The sequence below is a fragment of the Merops nubicus genome, unplaced genomic scaffold, assembly GCF_000691845.1.
Source record: "Merops nubicus isolate BGI_N331 unplaced genomic scaffold, ASM69184v1 scaffold9528, whole genome shotgun sequence".
NCBI classification, from domain to species: domain Eukaryota; kingdom Metazoa; phylum Chordata; class Aves; order Coraciiformes; family Meropidae; genus Merops; species Merops nubicus.
In genome coordinates, this window is record NW_008627745.1 from 3,711 (window position 1) to 20,900 (window position 17,190).

The window sequence follows — 17,190 nt, forward strand, 5'->3', positions numbered from 1 at the left end:
CACAGGGGGTGGGATGGCAGGAAAGACCAGATTTAATACACCAGGAATTCTGCTTTTGAAACCAGGAACAGAGCACTGAAATCTCCCACCGAAACCAGCGTGGGGGCACAGAGCACAGCCCTCTGCACCAGGGGGAAACCCACCCAGGCTGGTTTACAGGGCTGGCCTCGTCCCTGAACTGTTTGTTTCTAAAGGCTGAACAAAGCAGATTGCATCAGCTCCAGCAGCCAAGCGTGTGCCAGTGGAAAACAGGATTCATTTGTTCAGGCTCAGGCATCACATCAAAAAAAACCCCAAAAAGCAGCCAAAGGCTCAGACCTGAGCGTCACAAAGCGAAGGCATCTGCCGCACGGTGGCACTCCTCCTCCTCCTCCTCCTCCTCCTCCTCCATGAGGTGGGGACACCAACTGCAGCAGCCTGGGAAGGGTGATGCTGGGCTTCCTCTGCAAGCTTGCTGCATTACTGAAGGGTGGCAGGAAGCCTGGTGGAGCATCTGCACGAAACCCTGCCTGGTTTGGGGAGGGAGGGAGGAAGGGAGGGGTGGAGGCAGGGAGGAAGGGAGGGAGGGAGGTGCCCCTCCCCGCGGGCACACCACGCTGCTGTTCTCCAGCCCTTTCTCAGCCGTGACAAGGCAGCTCGGGGGCAATCTCACAGCAACAGTCACAACTGACAAGGATTTCAGGGGTGATGCGGGGGAAGGGGAGGCTGCAAACGCAGAGCCTGTGATGACTCCACAGAGACCGGCTGCCCCAGCAGCTCCTGTGCTGCACGGACCTCACCGGGCTGGGCTGGGTGGGTGAGGTGCTCCAGTTCTCCCTCCTTCCTTCCCTGGGAGGAGCTGGCACAGGAATCTCCTCACACACAAACGTCCCTTGCACTCTTCCAGTTTGTGTACAAATAAATGAGATTCCCCCATCCTTTTGTTTGGCTGCTCATATAAAAAGCCAACCAGACTCCTTTCCCTTAGTTTCCTCCCATTTCTTCTGTTTCTCAGCTTGCTCTCCACCTCTGCCTCGGGCAGGTCAGACACCTGTAACTCACATCCAGAGCACAGAATCTCAAAGGTTGGACCCATCCCTGGGTTTAACCACACAGGTGAAGTCAAAGGACACCTGTCTGGGTACATACAGAGTGTAATGACCTTTTTGGGGTGGCTCTTACACCTGTTTCTACAGCCCCTAACTCTCACCCAGAGCTCCCAACAGGTCCCACCATGGAGAGCAAAGCTAGTTTGGCTCCGTTCAGCTCCAGAGGCTGCACTCCAGTCCACAGCCCAGGCTCCTGAGAGCGTGGGGCTGCCAGTATCACAACCAGCCAACGGGCTGCTCTGAAAAGCCAGTGCTGGAGGGGGAGAAAAGGAGCAAACCCACACCTGTGACCCAGCAGGAGGGAGCTGGGGCACCCAGCGCCGCGGGCGAAGGATGCTGACACGAGGCTGGGATTCTGCAAGGAGAAGAGCATGTGAGGAGTTAATCCGTGTGGGAGGAAGCAAGGAACCAATACCAGCCTAGCACATCCCAGGAAAAGGTGTTGTTTACTTGGAAGCCACTGCAGAAGTGCTCAAGAGCAGCAGACCCACCGCTCCATGCTGCCCCCAGCAGCAAGGCTCTGAACAGATGGAACATTTTTCAACGCTGAGGTTTTTTTTTTAACAAGTGTCAGATCTCTCCCTTTGGAAGGCAGCAGGGGGGGGAAAAAAAAACAAACAAAAACCACAAACCAAAACCAGCGACAACAAAACGAGCCATTTTCAGAAATTCAAACTTATTCACAAGATTTTAAAAAAAAAAAAAGAACCAAGACCACTCTTACAGTATAAACACGCCAATTCATTCGTTTTTACTGATGGTTGCATTTATGAATTTCATTCTCGTGAAAAAAAGGGAATAAAAGGAAAAAAAATTAAGAAAATAGCTATTTATAGAAAACAAAACAAAAAAAGGGTCAAACAGAAAAGACTCTGTGCTGATGCTTTTGATGAGCAGTCCGATGGCATTGAACGTTACCTGGGCAAGCAGGCATGCTTGAAAACCTGTCTGAGTGCTGCAGCTTCAGTTCCACAATCCAGGGTTTTCTTTCTTTTACGGTTGTTGGAAAAAAAAGAGCCTAATAGTTTCATACTGTATTTATTTAATAACTAAAATTCACAAATAAAAAGATACTTGCAAAGTCCTTTCGTCGTGTCATCCCCTCCTCCTCCACTCTACTGCTTTCAGACCCATAGGCGTAAAAAAATGGGCTTGGATTTTTAATTTTAACTGTTAATGTGATTGGTCGTTGGAGCTGAAGCACCAAATGGAGAAGATGCTTTATGGAGATGAGGGTATAACCCTTTGCCTTCCCACACACGTTTTGGAGGAACATAGGAGATGTACCAGTGCCCGGACTCCTCGGCTCCCATTTCCCCCACCCAGAGCATTCCTTTCATTTTCTATTTCCTCTCTTAAGGGACTGACTGTAGCCTCTTTTTTTCCCCCTCTCTGTCCTCGCGGGACCGCGTTCACGTGGGACATTGTTCGTTTCTCACTCCTCCAGGCTTTGAGTCAGTGTCAAGTAGGTCCTGTTACAGCTCAGTGCTAGTTGGTTTTTAATGGGTCTTTTCATTTCAGGTAGGTTTGTGTGTCGATTCAGAAGGCTTGCTTATTTTCTTCCTTGTTTATAGCTGACAAGCTGCTGGATAAGGCTATTCATACTCCAGGAACTGTTTGTGATAGAACAGCAAATATCTGCAAGAAAGCAGAGGTACAGTTTCAGCTTTCTGCTACACGTTGGAGCTGATTAGTATTTCCATTGATGCAATCATAAAAAGAAAAAAAAAGGACTATTAATTTTGTTTCTCTTTTCAATTTGAAGCAATTCCAGGGACACAGCAGTTCCCTGCAGTAACCACGGATGAGGAGGAGGGAAACCAGCTGACAGAACTTCACCAGGGGAACTGAGCAGTTGTACATCAAGCACTCAAACCTTGTTGTACAATCTATTTAGAAAGCTCTGGAAGATCCAACTGTGTTGGTGCCCAGACAGACAGCACCCATTTAACACTACAGTGACACCAAATACAACAGGGGTACTTTGAGCTGCCACTCTTGCTTTAGAGTCACATTACCAATGCATCAGACACTCAGGATATCTCCAAACTCTCTGCCATTTACTGCTAGAGAAGCATAATGGAGAGCCAGGCATGTGGGTGAACACTCACGTGTCCCACTCAGATATCTAATGTCTCAATCTGTACTCAAATCTGGTGTTTTAACAGGATGAAATCCTTCCTGCCCTTAATTACTTTATGTGTACTGCTACATAAGGGAGCCAGGCCTCATGCAGCTACCTACAGAGGGAAGGGGACTCATCTCGACATCCTCTTTACGTGCCACACACGGACAGGGTCACCACATGACTCTCTTAAAATGCTTCAAAGCACTTTTGAGACTTTCCAATTATTATCATTCTATCTCATGCCCTGTGGAGCTTCCCTTGTACAAAACCCACTCGGTGTCAGCCTTTATCTGAAGCAGGGAAAATGGATTTGAGCTCAAACCAGCCTCTCATGAGCTGATGGGCAGCAGTCCTGTCACACATCCTCTCCTCCTGGCCTGTGTGGTTCCTTCCACAGGCAGAGCCCATCTGAGGAGCAGAGCTAGCCACTCATTATTGAAGAAAAGCAAACTCATTTTTCTGCTCAGCTCAAAGCAGATGTTACCTTCTCAAATCATTCAACACTAAAATTCAGTTATAAGTTTATTTTACTTCCTGAAGTTCAAAAAAAATGAAAAAATGGGAAAGTCTGTTTTAAAAAAATTACAGACTGAACATCAGTGCCTGCAGCAATCCAGGGAAATGTCAGGAATAATTGAACCAAGAACAATAAAAGTTTATCTTTCCAAGTCCAAAATCGAAAATGAAAAATGAAGACTTCAGATTTTAAGTTTCCTTATTGCTGAAACACAGAGCAGTCCCCTGCTCCTCCCTCACGTGAGGAACACCAAGATGCCTCCCTGGCAAGCTACTGCTCTGCACTCCCCATACTTGGCTGATGCACTTTAAAGGCAGGGGCTAAGAAACAGCTCATGTTCTATCCGTGCCTCCCCTACAGCCTTGCCACTCTGGTTCAGGGTATTTTCTTAATGGCTTTTCTCAGATCTCTTACACTCAAGAGTAATGCAGAAGTTCTGCAGACAGACTGGATTGTGTCATGGAGGTCACACTGCTCCTACACTGTTTTTCAGAGCCCCTTCCATTAGCACACCAGGCTGGACATGAGCAGCAGTTAGACACTGCAGAGTCAGCTGACATCCCTCATCCTCCTCTTCCTCTGACAAATCCAGGATTGTAAAGCACCATCCTGAAGCACTGACACATATACACAGAGAGAGGCAGCAGATATGCAAAGAGAGCAATTAACTCTTCTCCATGATGGAAAGGTCTTTTACCTGAGAGTAAGGAAAAGCCCACAAAGGTCCAAGTTTCCCTTCCTTTACCCTTTGCAGTTCCCAACTCACCCTTCACTGTCTAGCACATCCTTAATGCTAGCCTTGGTGATAATGGCATCGTCACACTTGAACCACTGGTCCTTGTGCTGCCGGATGAAGCTGGTATAGTGCCCACTCTCCAAGGTTCCCTGGTGATTAACTACTGCAAACAAGGAATACCTGGTACAGGAAAGAGTTAATCAATACATGAATCAAGAGGGAAAAACCAACATTTTTCAGGCAGGCAGAAGCTTGTGTTGATAAACATGTTTAGCAATAGTAAAGGACCTGACCCCTCAGTGAAACACCAGCTGTTACCACTAACTGGGAAGGAGGCATCCTTGCCCAGGGAAAAGAACCATGTTGCTCTTTTTCTGTCTTGCTATTACTGCAACACTCCGTGCTGATGACAGCTGTCAGCCTTACCAGTACTGGCTAACCATGATTTTTCTTCTAAAATAGATCAATATTGATGCACTCCTGAAGAGGACCACTGGTTATCTAAGTCTGACCTTCTGACCTTCTCTTTCAGAATTAGTTACTCTAGTGAACCAGAAAAATGCATCTGAGGTATGGGGAAGGAGGTAAATATAGCTAATCTTAAATATTTCCAGTGATAAAATGCTGAACTGATTAATTTAATCTAGGAAGCCTGAACCTGTTTTGAAATACTGAATATATTCAGCTTCAATTTCCAGCTTGCAGATGCTGCACTGCATTTGCCTGCTAGCCTCAGAACTAGCAAACATATCTGTGTCAAAGACACTAGTAAGACTAACCAAGTTGAGCTTAACTTTTTTTCCCCCCTTTTCTTAAAAAGGAGAAGACTGAAGTCCCTGGCTCTTTTGTTCTAAGGAAGGAGAAACATCTGTGTCAAAGACACTGGTAAGACTAACCAAGTTGCTCTTAACTTTTTTTCCCCCTTTTCTTTTCTTAAAAAGGAGAAGACTGAAATCCCTGGCTCTTTTGTTCTAAGGAAGGATTTGTTTCCAGTTTTAAATACATTTGTGGCCCTCTTTCAGATGTTCACTACTCTCTTTAACTCTTTCTTGAAATGCTGTCCTCAAACTGGGACACAAACACAGCTGCACAATAGTAAAATGATCTCTCTAATCTCACTTGATTTTGTCCCACTTACATTCAAAATTCACAGAGCTCTTTTGACACAGAGGTGCTGCAACAAGGCACCTGTTCAGCTGACTGCCTACAGAGCCAGTGATGGATAAAGTCACCCTCTTCCTAGCAGAGCCCTGCAGTCCAATGGGATGGACACCACTCTAGTCCTAGATGGAGGATTCCAAGGTTGTCCCAGCTTACAAAGCAGCCCAGATGCCTCTGCTCTCATTACCTAATGCTCTCAGTGTTCATAACTTCTCCAGCTTCAGTCACGTGCAGACCTCAGCAGAGATCAGTGGTGCTTCTTTCAGATCTTTGCTAATACAACTAAACCCTATACATCTAATGACTCAGTTGCTACAGGACCACATACATCTGCCTGTATGACAACTGCACTAAGACCTGGTTCACTAGTTTTTACATCTGTCATTTGGTTCTACTTTCTTCATTAAACTTTTAATGCCTTGGAGAATGTAAATACACGAAATTAGCATGTGACTGTAACAACCAAACTTGGAACCTTATTAAAAAAAAGAAATAAGGTTTGTGTGACCACCTCTATTCCCATAAAATGATGGATACTGGTTTCAATTACACTCCGTTTAGATGCCTGAGCAAGCCTGTCTGGAATCAACACCCCACCAAGAAACCCCAGAGTTACCAGCATCATCTACCTGGGACTTTGTCAGTGTTATAGAAACTTTCTTTTGGTCCTCTGCAACTCCCTTTGCTGTTGCAAATGAGATAGGATTATTTCAAGGAAACACCCATCCCTTTTAATACTGCAAGCACAGCTTTGAATGTTGCTCATAGGCTGATTGCTGGGGGTTATCACCCACCTCCAGACCCAAAAAAGTCAGGTGCCACAAACCCACGGAAGGGTTGGCAGGGGGAGGGAATGAAGCTTTATTTTGCAACAGATCAGGCTTGCTGACACAGTCACACACTTTACACTGCAGGATATACAGCAGGCTGTACATCTCCTTCTAGAAGCCAACTACCCTACAGAATAGGAGCCATGGAAGGTGCCACTTACTTATTATCATTGTTTAGACTATCCGTCGGCTGCTGGTACTGCCCGTTCATTCTGCTCTCTTTACTGCAACACACACACAAAAATCCAGTCACTTAGAGCTGTGGCTTCCCAAACCCAGGCAGCAGGTCTTACATGGCACAGCCTGTCTGCCCAATCCACGTCCTTATTCAAGAGCAGAGTGCTGCTTTAGCAGAGGAGAAGGGCTGCTGATTAGGATGCTAAAGATGATTTGTTCTCAGAGCAATGGAACATAAGAAACAATTTCCCCTCCTGGTCAAGGCTTCAGCGCTGCAAATACAGATCTGTTTATGTCAAATGTTCTAGCCCAAAAGCTTAAAAACAGGTTAAGAAAAGATTTGTATTTTAAACCTGGAAAAAAATATCTAATTACATCAATCCTTTATCCTGTGATGGGTCAATCATCCCAGCTCTGACTTGTAAATTCATTTGGTGTTTGACAGCAGCAATAGGATTATGCTGTTGATTTCAGAGCCGATGAAATTCAGATTACTGAGTTATGCCTGCTGATTATCCCATCTATCTTCCATTATGCTTGATACCTTTCATCAGCAGAGCTTGTTCTATCCAGGGAGAATTCACTACAGAGGAACAAGGAAGTCTCAGAATCTCCAGAATATACTGGAATAAACCACATATTCCTAATAAAGCACTATGTAACAGAGCTTCAGGGCTCTCCCTTCTCTCCTGGCAGAAGCATCTGCTCTTCTCCAGGGCAAGCAGAAGGGAGGGACAGGCAAAGCTTGAAATTATGAGTAAAATTTTAGCATCAAATTGAGCCCCTGTGTTAAGAGCTGCCATGTTTTGGGGTTTTCTGCATTGCTTCAGATATAAATTCAATCTGAATATTCTCTTGTATGTTTGAATGGGATACCTGACAAATACTCATTAACTGAGCTGATTAAATTCCTTTCATAATGGTGTATTTATATAAATGTCATGTCTCTCACAAACCTGGGAGGTGGGAGAAGTCTGTTTCTGTTTAAATACCAACTAGATATGCCAGTTTTAATCTGGGCTACTTTTTTGCTTCTTGCAGCATTCTCTAAACAGAAGTTAAAGGTACAAAATAAAAAAGCCTCAGATGTGCATGTGTGCAGGAATAAAGATGAAGGATTTTTTACAACTTCAGAAATACTGGTTAGGGAGTAGGTTATGTCTAGTCTGCTTCATTACACAGGATGACTGGTGAGTTGGCACTCAGGTGATGGGACCAAAGCAGAGATCTGAAGGCATGATGGATCTGAGTCTACAAATTTTACATGCAACCAAATACATAACACACATTAACAATAATTATCAAAATGTTTAAATATAAAGCCTTTTCTGGCACACAAAACTCAATGGTTTATCTAAAAATTAGTTTAGAAAAGATGGACATTTCAAGGAGAAGCTTACAGCAGAAGTATCTTTATACATACTGTTCTATAACCTTGGTTCAAGGATGTTCCATGTTTCATGATGCACATGTATGAACTGGTAACCAGTTCTGTCCAGGTCTTTGGGGGATTTTGGACTTGGTACACACCTGGAAGCCATGAATGGTGTCATGTCCAGCTCCAGTGGGAATGAGACATACGTAGTGATCTTTCGCCTCAGTTTGGCTGAGTGTTCAAACCGCTGCAGACAGAGGAAGAAGTTTTTGTTTCTTTAGGGAAATCTGTTATCAACGTCCTCCCCTCAGGAACAATGATAATAACAGCAGTCAGCAGCCAGGGACATCCCAGATTATTTTGCTGCTGATTAGCTGGACTGGGAACCCCTGGGTAAATACCAACACACTTTTACCAGGAAAAGAAACCACAATTTGTGGAGGAAAAAATACAGTATTAATTAGCTTGTTTACCTGGATATCTATACACACAAACATTCTCAACTGACATTAAGAGAAAATATATTAAAAGATATTAAGTAGAGGGAGCACATGCAGCTTTTACCCAAACCAGTGATCTGTGCCATGCACTATTCCAATGTGTGGCTGCTGCCCATGCTGGCACACAGCACGGTGACAATGAGAGCTTGCCATCAGATTCACACACTGAACCCACCCACCCAATCACCCAAGTGACAGGAGTCAAGCCTACACTGGAACACCAATGCAAATTAAGGCAAAAAATGGGAGTATGATAATAAAAAGGCTTTGTCCTTCTGCCAAGAGGAGCCTGCCATACCCACCATCCTCTCGACTGAACGTTAAATGGCAACAGGAACAAATACCAGAAAGAGATGAATGACTTTCTATTTAAAGGCAGTTTCTCTCCCCATCTCTCAGAAATTCTGCTCTATTTACACTTCAAGTTAATTATTTTCCAATTGTGGTGCCATAACAATTCCCTAGCAACAGACCCAGATGTGAGTAACTGAGATTCTCTATTTCTTATCTTTTGTGCTTTTTTTTTTCCACTTTAACACATGAGATGAAATTTGCATTCTGCACAGACAGGACAACACAATCACTTCAGAAAAGTCATTTAGTTTCAAAAGAAAAAATCTTCAGTTCTTCTGGAGAACACAAATACTGAACTGAGTGTAGACAGGGGTTGAGTCCACTCACTCTGCCCTGCCCAAAGAGCAGAATCACTAGGTCTGTCTTGCCAACTAGTCTGAATAATAACATAGCATAAAAAAAAAATGAGCCCAACACATCCAGCCAAGCACTCCTGAAACCTCAAGTCAGTCATGGAAGAATGCTCTGCAGGAAGACCACAAACTGCTGAAGAACAAAAGAACTGTGCTACTATCTGTTCCTGTCAGGCCAGTGTCTCTGGCATGTAACACTGAATATCAACACTTGAGATGCAACTGAAGAACTGCTGGTCTATGGGGGTGAACATCTGAAGACATTGCCCCCAACAGTCTGAAAAGGCCCATAAATTACAGGAGAGGGAATCCTTGCCATCTGTAACACCTTTTATTTCCAGTAGGAAGCAGAATTAATCTTTTCTCAGAAATACAAATGCTTTCCTCTGGCATTCTGTTCTCATGTCAAGACCTCTACATTTCACTAACAAGCTTCTATACAAGCTAGACTTAGAAAATAAATTTTAAATTGCTGCTACACTGGATACAGAGTTGCTATGTAATTTACAATTCCAAACTACAATAATTTCTTGAATACAGTTTGTGACTTCTCAGTGAGACCGTGGTACTATAGTTAGATTATTAGATTTTCCAGTATGAACATACTGACCTAGCTTAGAGGGGAAAATAAACCAAAAAAACCTGCCTGCATGCTACAGGAAAGTTCAGCATGCACTCTGCCATGACAGCTACAAGATAAAAGGTCTAATTCCAACACTGTTAAGGCTACCCAGGTGTTTTACCTAAGTTCAAAGCCTAGATACCATTTAAGAACTGGACAACCAAACAAATTCTCTGGAGCAGAAGGCTGGAGGGTGTGTTCTTTCAGTTCAGCACTCCCCAGCTTGATAGAGAAGCAATACAAGCCTTCATTTCTACATAGCACACAGGCTGCCATTTTAAAATGTGTCTCCAGTCACCATGGTCATAGGTAAAACACTGTTTTGTTTTTTAATGCAGCTTATGACACTAGTATCAACTTCAGATAAGCAGATTTTTGAAACACTGGTCATGGTAAGAGCTGAGGCCAGTGAACATCAGTTGCTGCCTAGCAATGAGGGGACTTTGTCATTCTGTCCCAGGAGACACTCAAGACCTTGTAGGTCTGCATCTGAAAAGCTCAAGCAGATCAAAGATGCAGATAAATTACTGTGGTGGCTGCTCCTATGGCATCACTTTTCAAGGACTCTTTGCCTCTTGACACAGAACAACCTTCATCATCTGTGAGAGCTGCCTACTTTGCACCACACTCTTGAAGACATAAATTGTACAGGACTGAACTATCTGAGGGCACCAACTATGACATTATCTCCCACCACTGCATCTGACAATCTAAACTGAAACTGCTGAAAACTCCACCACAGTTGGGAAGATCAAAGAAGCCTTCTCCATTGCAGCCTTTAACTCTGTCACACTTTTCCTTCAACACCCAGTTCTTCTGTGGCATTTTTCCAGCAGAAGTGTAGGGTGAAAGTTTTACCACGCAGGATGAGTAGGTGTTGTTGGAAATTGGGTTTCTGTGGTGGTTTCAAGCATTGAACTAGCCTTCCATTTTGTTTCTGGATTCTGATTAGTTTGGTTCCCACAGACATACTGTAAAGTACATTATAGATAATGTAATACTATCTTAATAGAAATCTAGCTGGGCATGCAGGCTGTCCTTTACATTAATTTATATCACAGAAGATTAGTTGGTGAAAGCCAGAAGATATTGCCAGGATTTTAGCTTATCCTCTCAGAGAGGAATACATATCCTCTGCTCTGTCTGCCCCCTGTGAACTTACTTTGAGATGAAAACAGGCCACAATGGGTAACTTCTTCATAGTGAGTTGTTTGGTAGATTCCTGGTAGCTATGGCAACCACTACATTTGATTTTGGCACTGCTTCCTAGATGTTCTGGCCTTGTAAACCTGAAAAAAAAAGATATTAAAAAGCAAAAGGATGAACAATATGATCAGAGACTATTTCCCACACGTGCTGAAAACACTTGTTTTACTTTTGGGTCACTGGCATCACAAGAGACAGGATTCATGGCTTTTAAGTGTCATTTTGAAAAAACCCAGCACTCAAAATAATGTAAAGCTCTATGGTTCAGACATCCAAATCTGACATTTATCATTGCTCTGCTTGGGAACACTGCACTGAAATACATCAGTGTCTGAGAAAGGAGCCAAATGTTAGTTCATCTCCTACAACAGGACAGCTGATTTCCACAGAGAAAGCAAAGACCCTTTGTTTTCCAACCCAAAAACATTGATATGGAAGTTCTGAAGCGAGATGACACAATTTCTGTCCTCAGCTGCATGCTGTCTGCAGGACACTTCTAACTTGTAGCCCTCCAGGGCTAGGATCAAAGCTCTGAGATGGAAAGGGCTGTAAACACAACGTCCTTTTCAAAATACAGATATCTTCCAAGAAAACCCAAGTGTTGACAACTAGAAAAATCTCTTTCAAAATTTTCAGACAGAATTGCTCAAGGGAGCTACAGGAAGAGACCATTACAGAACAGGGAACTGCTTAGAGAAAATATACTACCTCTGTGTTCTCAACACATTACAGCAAAGCCTCTCTCACTTTTCCAGAGCCTGTCAGCACAGAAAAGGCTGGGAGGATGGACTGCTGAGTCTCTCTCTCTAAATTTAGACCTCCATGGGGCAAATGAATCATCTCCCCAGAAGCTGCTTTACAGCTAGGATTTTTGAGATTAAATATTTTGAAATCTAATGAAACATGTTACATTGATGCACACACTAAGCACGTGAAGGCAGCATGGCATCACCTTGTCACTAACCCTATCTTGCCTCATTCTATGTATGGCCAGTGCAGCTTCTTGGTCTCCCTGTGTTTGATTAACAAGATTTCCTTTGCCTACCCTATGTATCACTATTCTCTGGGTTTGCTTTTTGATTTTTTTAATTCCAAGTATGTAAAAAGTCTTATAAATATATTATTGTTGTAGGGGCACTTACATCTTTCTGCCTTTTGTCATATTTCTGCTCAATCTTCCCTTCTTCAAGCCAGCTTCAAGCTGCACAGCCATGGTAGTTGACTTACATTTGCATGCCTTGTTTGAATCTAATAATCAATCTGCTTACTAACTTTTGATTAAAACACTAGACCTATCCTCTTTATCCATTAGAGTTCAACTTTTTCCCAAAACTCATGCTCCTTTGAGAGTTTCTTTAAACCTGGATGTTCTTCCTTCCCTATCATCATCTTTCTCAGATTCTGCTCATCTCCACATTGAAGAAAAACACCCAAATTTGACAGGTTTTGCCTCTTGATGCATTGTTGCATCAGCAGTTTCTCATTTGGACTAATTCCATTGTTTCTTTAAAATCATCATCTTTAAAGTATCAAGGTTAGAAGCCAAATGTTGGAAGCTATGAATTTTTATTCCAAGAGGATTACTTTTGCCCCAGGCCACAGGTAACCTCTCCCTCAGACAAACACCTTCATCGAATATCTGCATTTGCCTCAAGAGAATGACTTTCAGATCTGCTAAAGGATCCAAGTTAACTGTGTATGAAGCCTTAACATTGTCTCCAGCTACATGTTTCCAAGATGCCCAGGTTTCCTGCTCAGAGTTATCTTTCCTTTTTGAAAGCTCCATCACACTAATTCTTAATGCCCTCCCCACAACTAAGCTGGCAGTAGCTGACCCTAAGTTCTGCTTAGACCATAATCAGATTCATACTTGGTGTTATCATTTAGACAAATACTAACTGCATTGTGAACTCTTTATGTACCTCCTTAGCTGATACAACCAAGAACAAGGAGACTGCCACTACCAGTCTCAGTCATTCAAAACCACATTGCCTGGCAACAGCCAATGCAACATTTGTTTGCATCGCATGGCAATGGTTTGGATTGCTCGTTGTTAGGCCTATGGTTGCTCTGAGCCTTCTTTGCCTCCTCCCTTCCCGTGCCACCTGGAGAACAGAATGCAGCCCAATTCCCTCTCCCCCACCCGAGTGGTGTGTGGCTGGTCCCATACCTTCTCAAGCAGTCTGTGAGAGTGGTGGTGCCTGACACATGGCTTTCCCCATTGATGACACTCCCATCGCTCCCTGGGCTCAGTGGCCAGAACGGGGTGGAGGAGCCTGGCAAATCCAAACTGATGTCCCAAAACGGGTCTATCGTTGTGGAAACGCCACTGTGAAAAAGAAAACAGTTCAAAGGAAGTAAATTGAAGCCTCTCTCACTTTCAGGTGCACGCCAGATACTTCCTTCAAGAACTAGGGGATCTACATCACCCCTAGAGGGCACTCAAAGACGACAGAAAATAAAGTTGCTCCCGAGTGGTTTCCCACAGCTGATTGTTTTTCTGAATATTTAAAAGCTGTACAGTTTTGGAAATGTATGTGATGTACTAAATATGAATTTAGTCCATTCTCCTCCCCACTGGAGCCCTGTGACTCCAAGTGAATGAGCAGGGTTACTCAGAGGTACTGGCCATACTGCTGAGCAGTATAAACCAGCTAACACCTCCCATGTGCAGTCCAGCTAGTTCAGAAGCATGGTTCTCTGAAGACATGGAAGATGATGCTCAAGGTTACTTTGATAAAGAGAGAGCCAAATATTTTTGCTATACAGTAGTGCACTGAATTAAGCTTTGCAGTTCCCATCAGCATCTCCTAGAGCATTTGGAATTTGAAAGGCCAAAGAATAACTGCATCAAGAAGCAGCGTATGTTCTCCATCAGATTTCTCTACAAGACAGCTGAAGACAAGCCAGCAGCTAGACTACAGAAAAAGCTTCTCAAAATTTTAACTTGTATTGATTCAAATCTTTTCTGCCAGCGTTTAGATTTTTAAGAGAATTTCAGAACTGCAGGAGTCTAAGCTCCCAGTTTGGAAGCTCTCTCCCTTTGTACTTGTTAGGCTTATTTTTTAAGTTCTCTCTTCCTCTAGAACTAGTGTGTTTTACTCTGCAATCTCATTAACCCTATAATCTGCTTTTTTTCCCAGCTTCACTTGTGGAGAAGTTGTCAACTTTTGAAAGAAAACTTTTGTTAAGGTTTCATCAATGCTAACATTGTGTCACAACACATCAAGCTTTTTATTAACATATCAAAATTCTGTGGCTCCGCCTTGCAAAGAACAAAATTTTGTATGTTTTCCTTCGAGTAAATCTTCTGTAAACCTCTACAGGAAAACTGGGAATAAAAGCAGATTCACCCATGCACAGCACAACAGCCTGTCTGCAGGGCAGTCTACGTAATTCTGAAGAATGCAAGACAGAACAAAAAACAAGAACTCTGACTTCTGCACTATGGCAACACCAAACAATACTGAAAGAGAAATCAACTTGCTCCATCCAGTACACACATCAGAACAAGTACATTTTTCCTTACTCTTGTAAAACATTTGCTTGCTGGTACTTGAGATTACATTAGGTATCAACCTCTTTGAAAGCTCTCCTGATGATGCATGAGGCTCCTAACTGAAGGAAAATATGGTGGTATATCAGAATTTTCTTCAAATGTAGGTGCAATTACAGACTTCCAAAGAGATCGTGGATGTCTTTTCCTCATGAACTTGGAAAACAACCTTTTACAGCCCAGTAAAAGGTTCTGCCCATAAGCCTGTGGCACTTTCCAGGCAGGTTTTTTGGTATTTCTTAACACATGGTTGTTAACTGATAACTGACTGCATTTATCTGATGCTGTATTTAAACAGTTCCTTGACTTGCTGGAATTTTGCTGGTATTTCATTGGTATTCAAGAAAGAAAATATTCAGTACACTGTTGCACCAGAGGGAGTACAGCTTCAAATCAGAGTGCAGAATCAGAGAAGAAAGGTACTCACTGGCAGACTTGACAGGTAACGTCAGACTGCAGTCCGCCCGTGAAGATTTGGTCTATGATGCAGTTACAGTGGTTGGGGTTGTTGGCCTTCTTCCCATTATCATCACCTGGAGGAATGCAAACACAGGCTCAGGACTCAGAAATCCTCCCAGGGAACAGTGGTTTGTCTTGAACTGTGTCTTCAGTAACTCTAGAACACAAACTTATAAAATCCTGCAAGTCCACATGGACAATATAGAACCCTGAAAAGCTGCACGTTGAAGAAAAAAATCATAGAAAAATATAAAAGATAATCAAGAGGTGACTAAATGCTGTTAACTCCTGTAGACGTGAAGGTTTAAGACACATCAGCTGATAGCCAGCCACTTTTCCAGGGTATGGTCCTATCTCCCTTTAGAGAGATTTCCTTTGCACTACCTGGTAGCTGGTATAAAGATCAGTTCCTAAGATGAAGGAGTTGCCAAGGTGGTTCATAAAAATGAGTATTTAAACTGCATTTGGAGCACCACCATGTAACATTTATACATAAAAAGAAATGGCCAGCTCTTTACCATAGCAGCACTGGTTTCTGCTTAGGCAGAGTACCCAATAGCACGTTATTTTTCTAAATAAAGAGGACAACCATCAGCAAATGCTACTTTTTAATCCTATCCCAGGCAAATTTGGAGAGAGGGGTGAGGGGAAGAGGTTTGTTAAGACCCATTAACCTCCAGCCTGCTGTCTGCACCCTGTCCATTCAACATCAGCCTGTACTTTCCATCCAAGACTTCACCAGTGAGAAAATGAAAGATGTCCTTATCTGAAGTGGGAAGATAAGTGCTGTGTCTTCCTCCAGCTTCTCCAGACACAGGGCAATCCATTAGGTTCCCAAGGGGCACAATGAACGCATACCCATCTTCTAGGTGTTAGAAACTGTCACTGCAGGTCTCAGGAGCACAGCAATTCATTTTTATGATTTGAGTGCTGAGATTAGGCCAATTCAGCTTTCTAAGACTAACCAGAGCATTAAATAACCAAAAAATTTCTCAGCCCAGTTCTCAGCTTTGAGGCCTATTCCTTCCATTCCTCATAGATGACCTGGGAGTGATACATGTTATTCTTTTATTTCCAAGACTGAACTGCTTATTTTGCTTGGGTAGGACAAATGCACTTGCTTTTGCTTTGTAAGCAGAGGCAAACACAAACTAGATCACCAGCTAATTGTAAAGCACATCTTAAGGTGTCTTCCAATCCCCTATGACAGAAACTGCTATGACAGAATTAAGTTTTGCCAGGTTTTCTAGTATTTTCAACTTCCTAGGAATTATTTAATTTCTGAAACTGAAATACTAGGATGCTGACTCCTCAATTTACAGCTATTACTCAAACCCAATTAATTTCTAGGCAAGCAGGTAAAAAACACAAACACCTGAAGAAGCTAAATGCATAAGGCAAAACCTCACCCCTTCTCTTGTGTCTAAGGTGCTCTAGCTAGAGTTTTTTTCCATCAGGAAGGAATAAGATTTTTTTTTCCAACAAAGCTTTAAAATTTTGTTGAAAAGACTATATAAACTGACAGAAGTCTCACCTGATAACAAGTGAAGAGAAGCAGACATGGGTGATACCTACTAAGCTCCAATAGGCCACTTCAGTTAATTAGATCCAAAATGCCTCAGGAAAGCTCTCACTCAGCTGCCTGCTTTAGAAACTTTTGTTTGAATTGTCAAGAAAAATATCTTGTTTCCTTGAACAAAATGCTGTACAATTAGACTTCAAATGTATAAGGTTTGAGTTGGAGGTTATCTGAGTCAGTCTCAGGCATTTTCTAATGGGAATTTCAGCTAAATCTCACTGAACTTAAGATCTTCACAAGGTCTCAATTATGCTAAACTAATAAATAGAACATGCAGTATGGAGACTGTGCAAGATGTTCTTCACCTTTAGAAAAAGATCACTTATAAGATTTAAAGACTTAAATATATATTTTCAAAACAGAACTTGATGTTTTTATTCTTGTTTTTAAAACTCCACTTTTCCTTTTTAAAGAAAAAAACGTGCAACTGCCACACCCTTGTAATCTCACCACTTGAAACATTATGTCCCTGGGTTTTGTTTCAAGGCAGGCAGAAGCAGAGAAGGTGTGTCTAGAGATTCTCCCTGGAGCACAGGTAACATCCCTGCT

General features: G+C 42.7%; 1 protein-coding gene across 1 annotated transcript in view; it reads right to left on the reverse strand.

The window, feature by feature from the left end:
* Positions 1 to 1,811: 1,811 nt before the first annotated feature.
* The window catches only part of LOC103778820 (ubiquitin carboxyl-terminal hydrolase 22-A), a gene marked incomplete at its 5' end in the record, with an annotated part of 51,889 nt that continues 36,510 nt past the window's right edge, over positions 1,812 to 17,190 (reverse strand). Inside the window, 7 exons of the mRNA XM_008946434.1 lie at positions 1,812 to 2,726; positions 4,500 to 4,649; positions 6,622 to 6,684; positions 8,168 to 8,259; positions 11,004 to 11,130; positions 13,218 to 13,376; positions 15,031 to 15,136. Of these exons, the coding sequence (XP_008944682.1) occupies positions 2,684 to 2,726; positions 4,500 to 4,649; positions 6,622 to 6,684; positions 8,168 to 8,259; positions 11,004 to 11,130; positions 13,218 to 13,376; positions 15,031 to 15,136 (740 nt within the window). The remainder of the gene's footprint in view (positions 2,727 to 4,499; positions 4,650 to 6,621; positions 6,685 to 8,167; positions 8,260 to 11,003; positions 11,131 to 13,217; positions 13,377 to 15,030; positions 15,137 to 17,190) is intronic.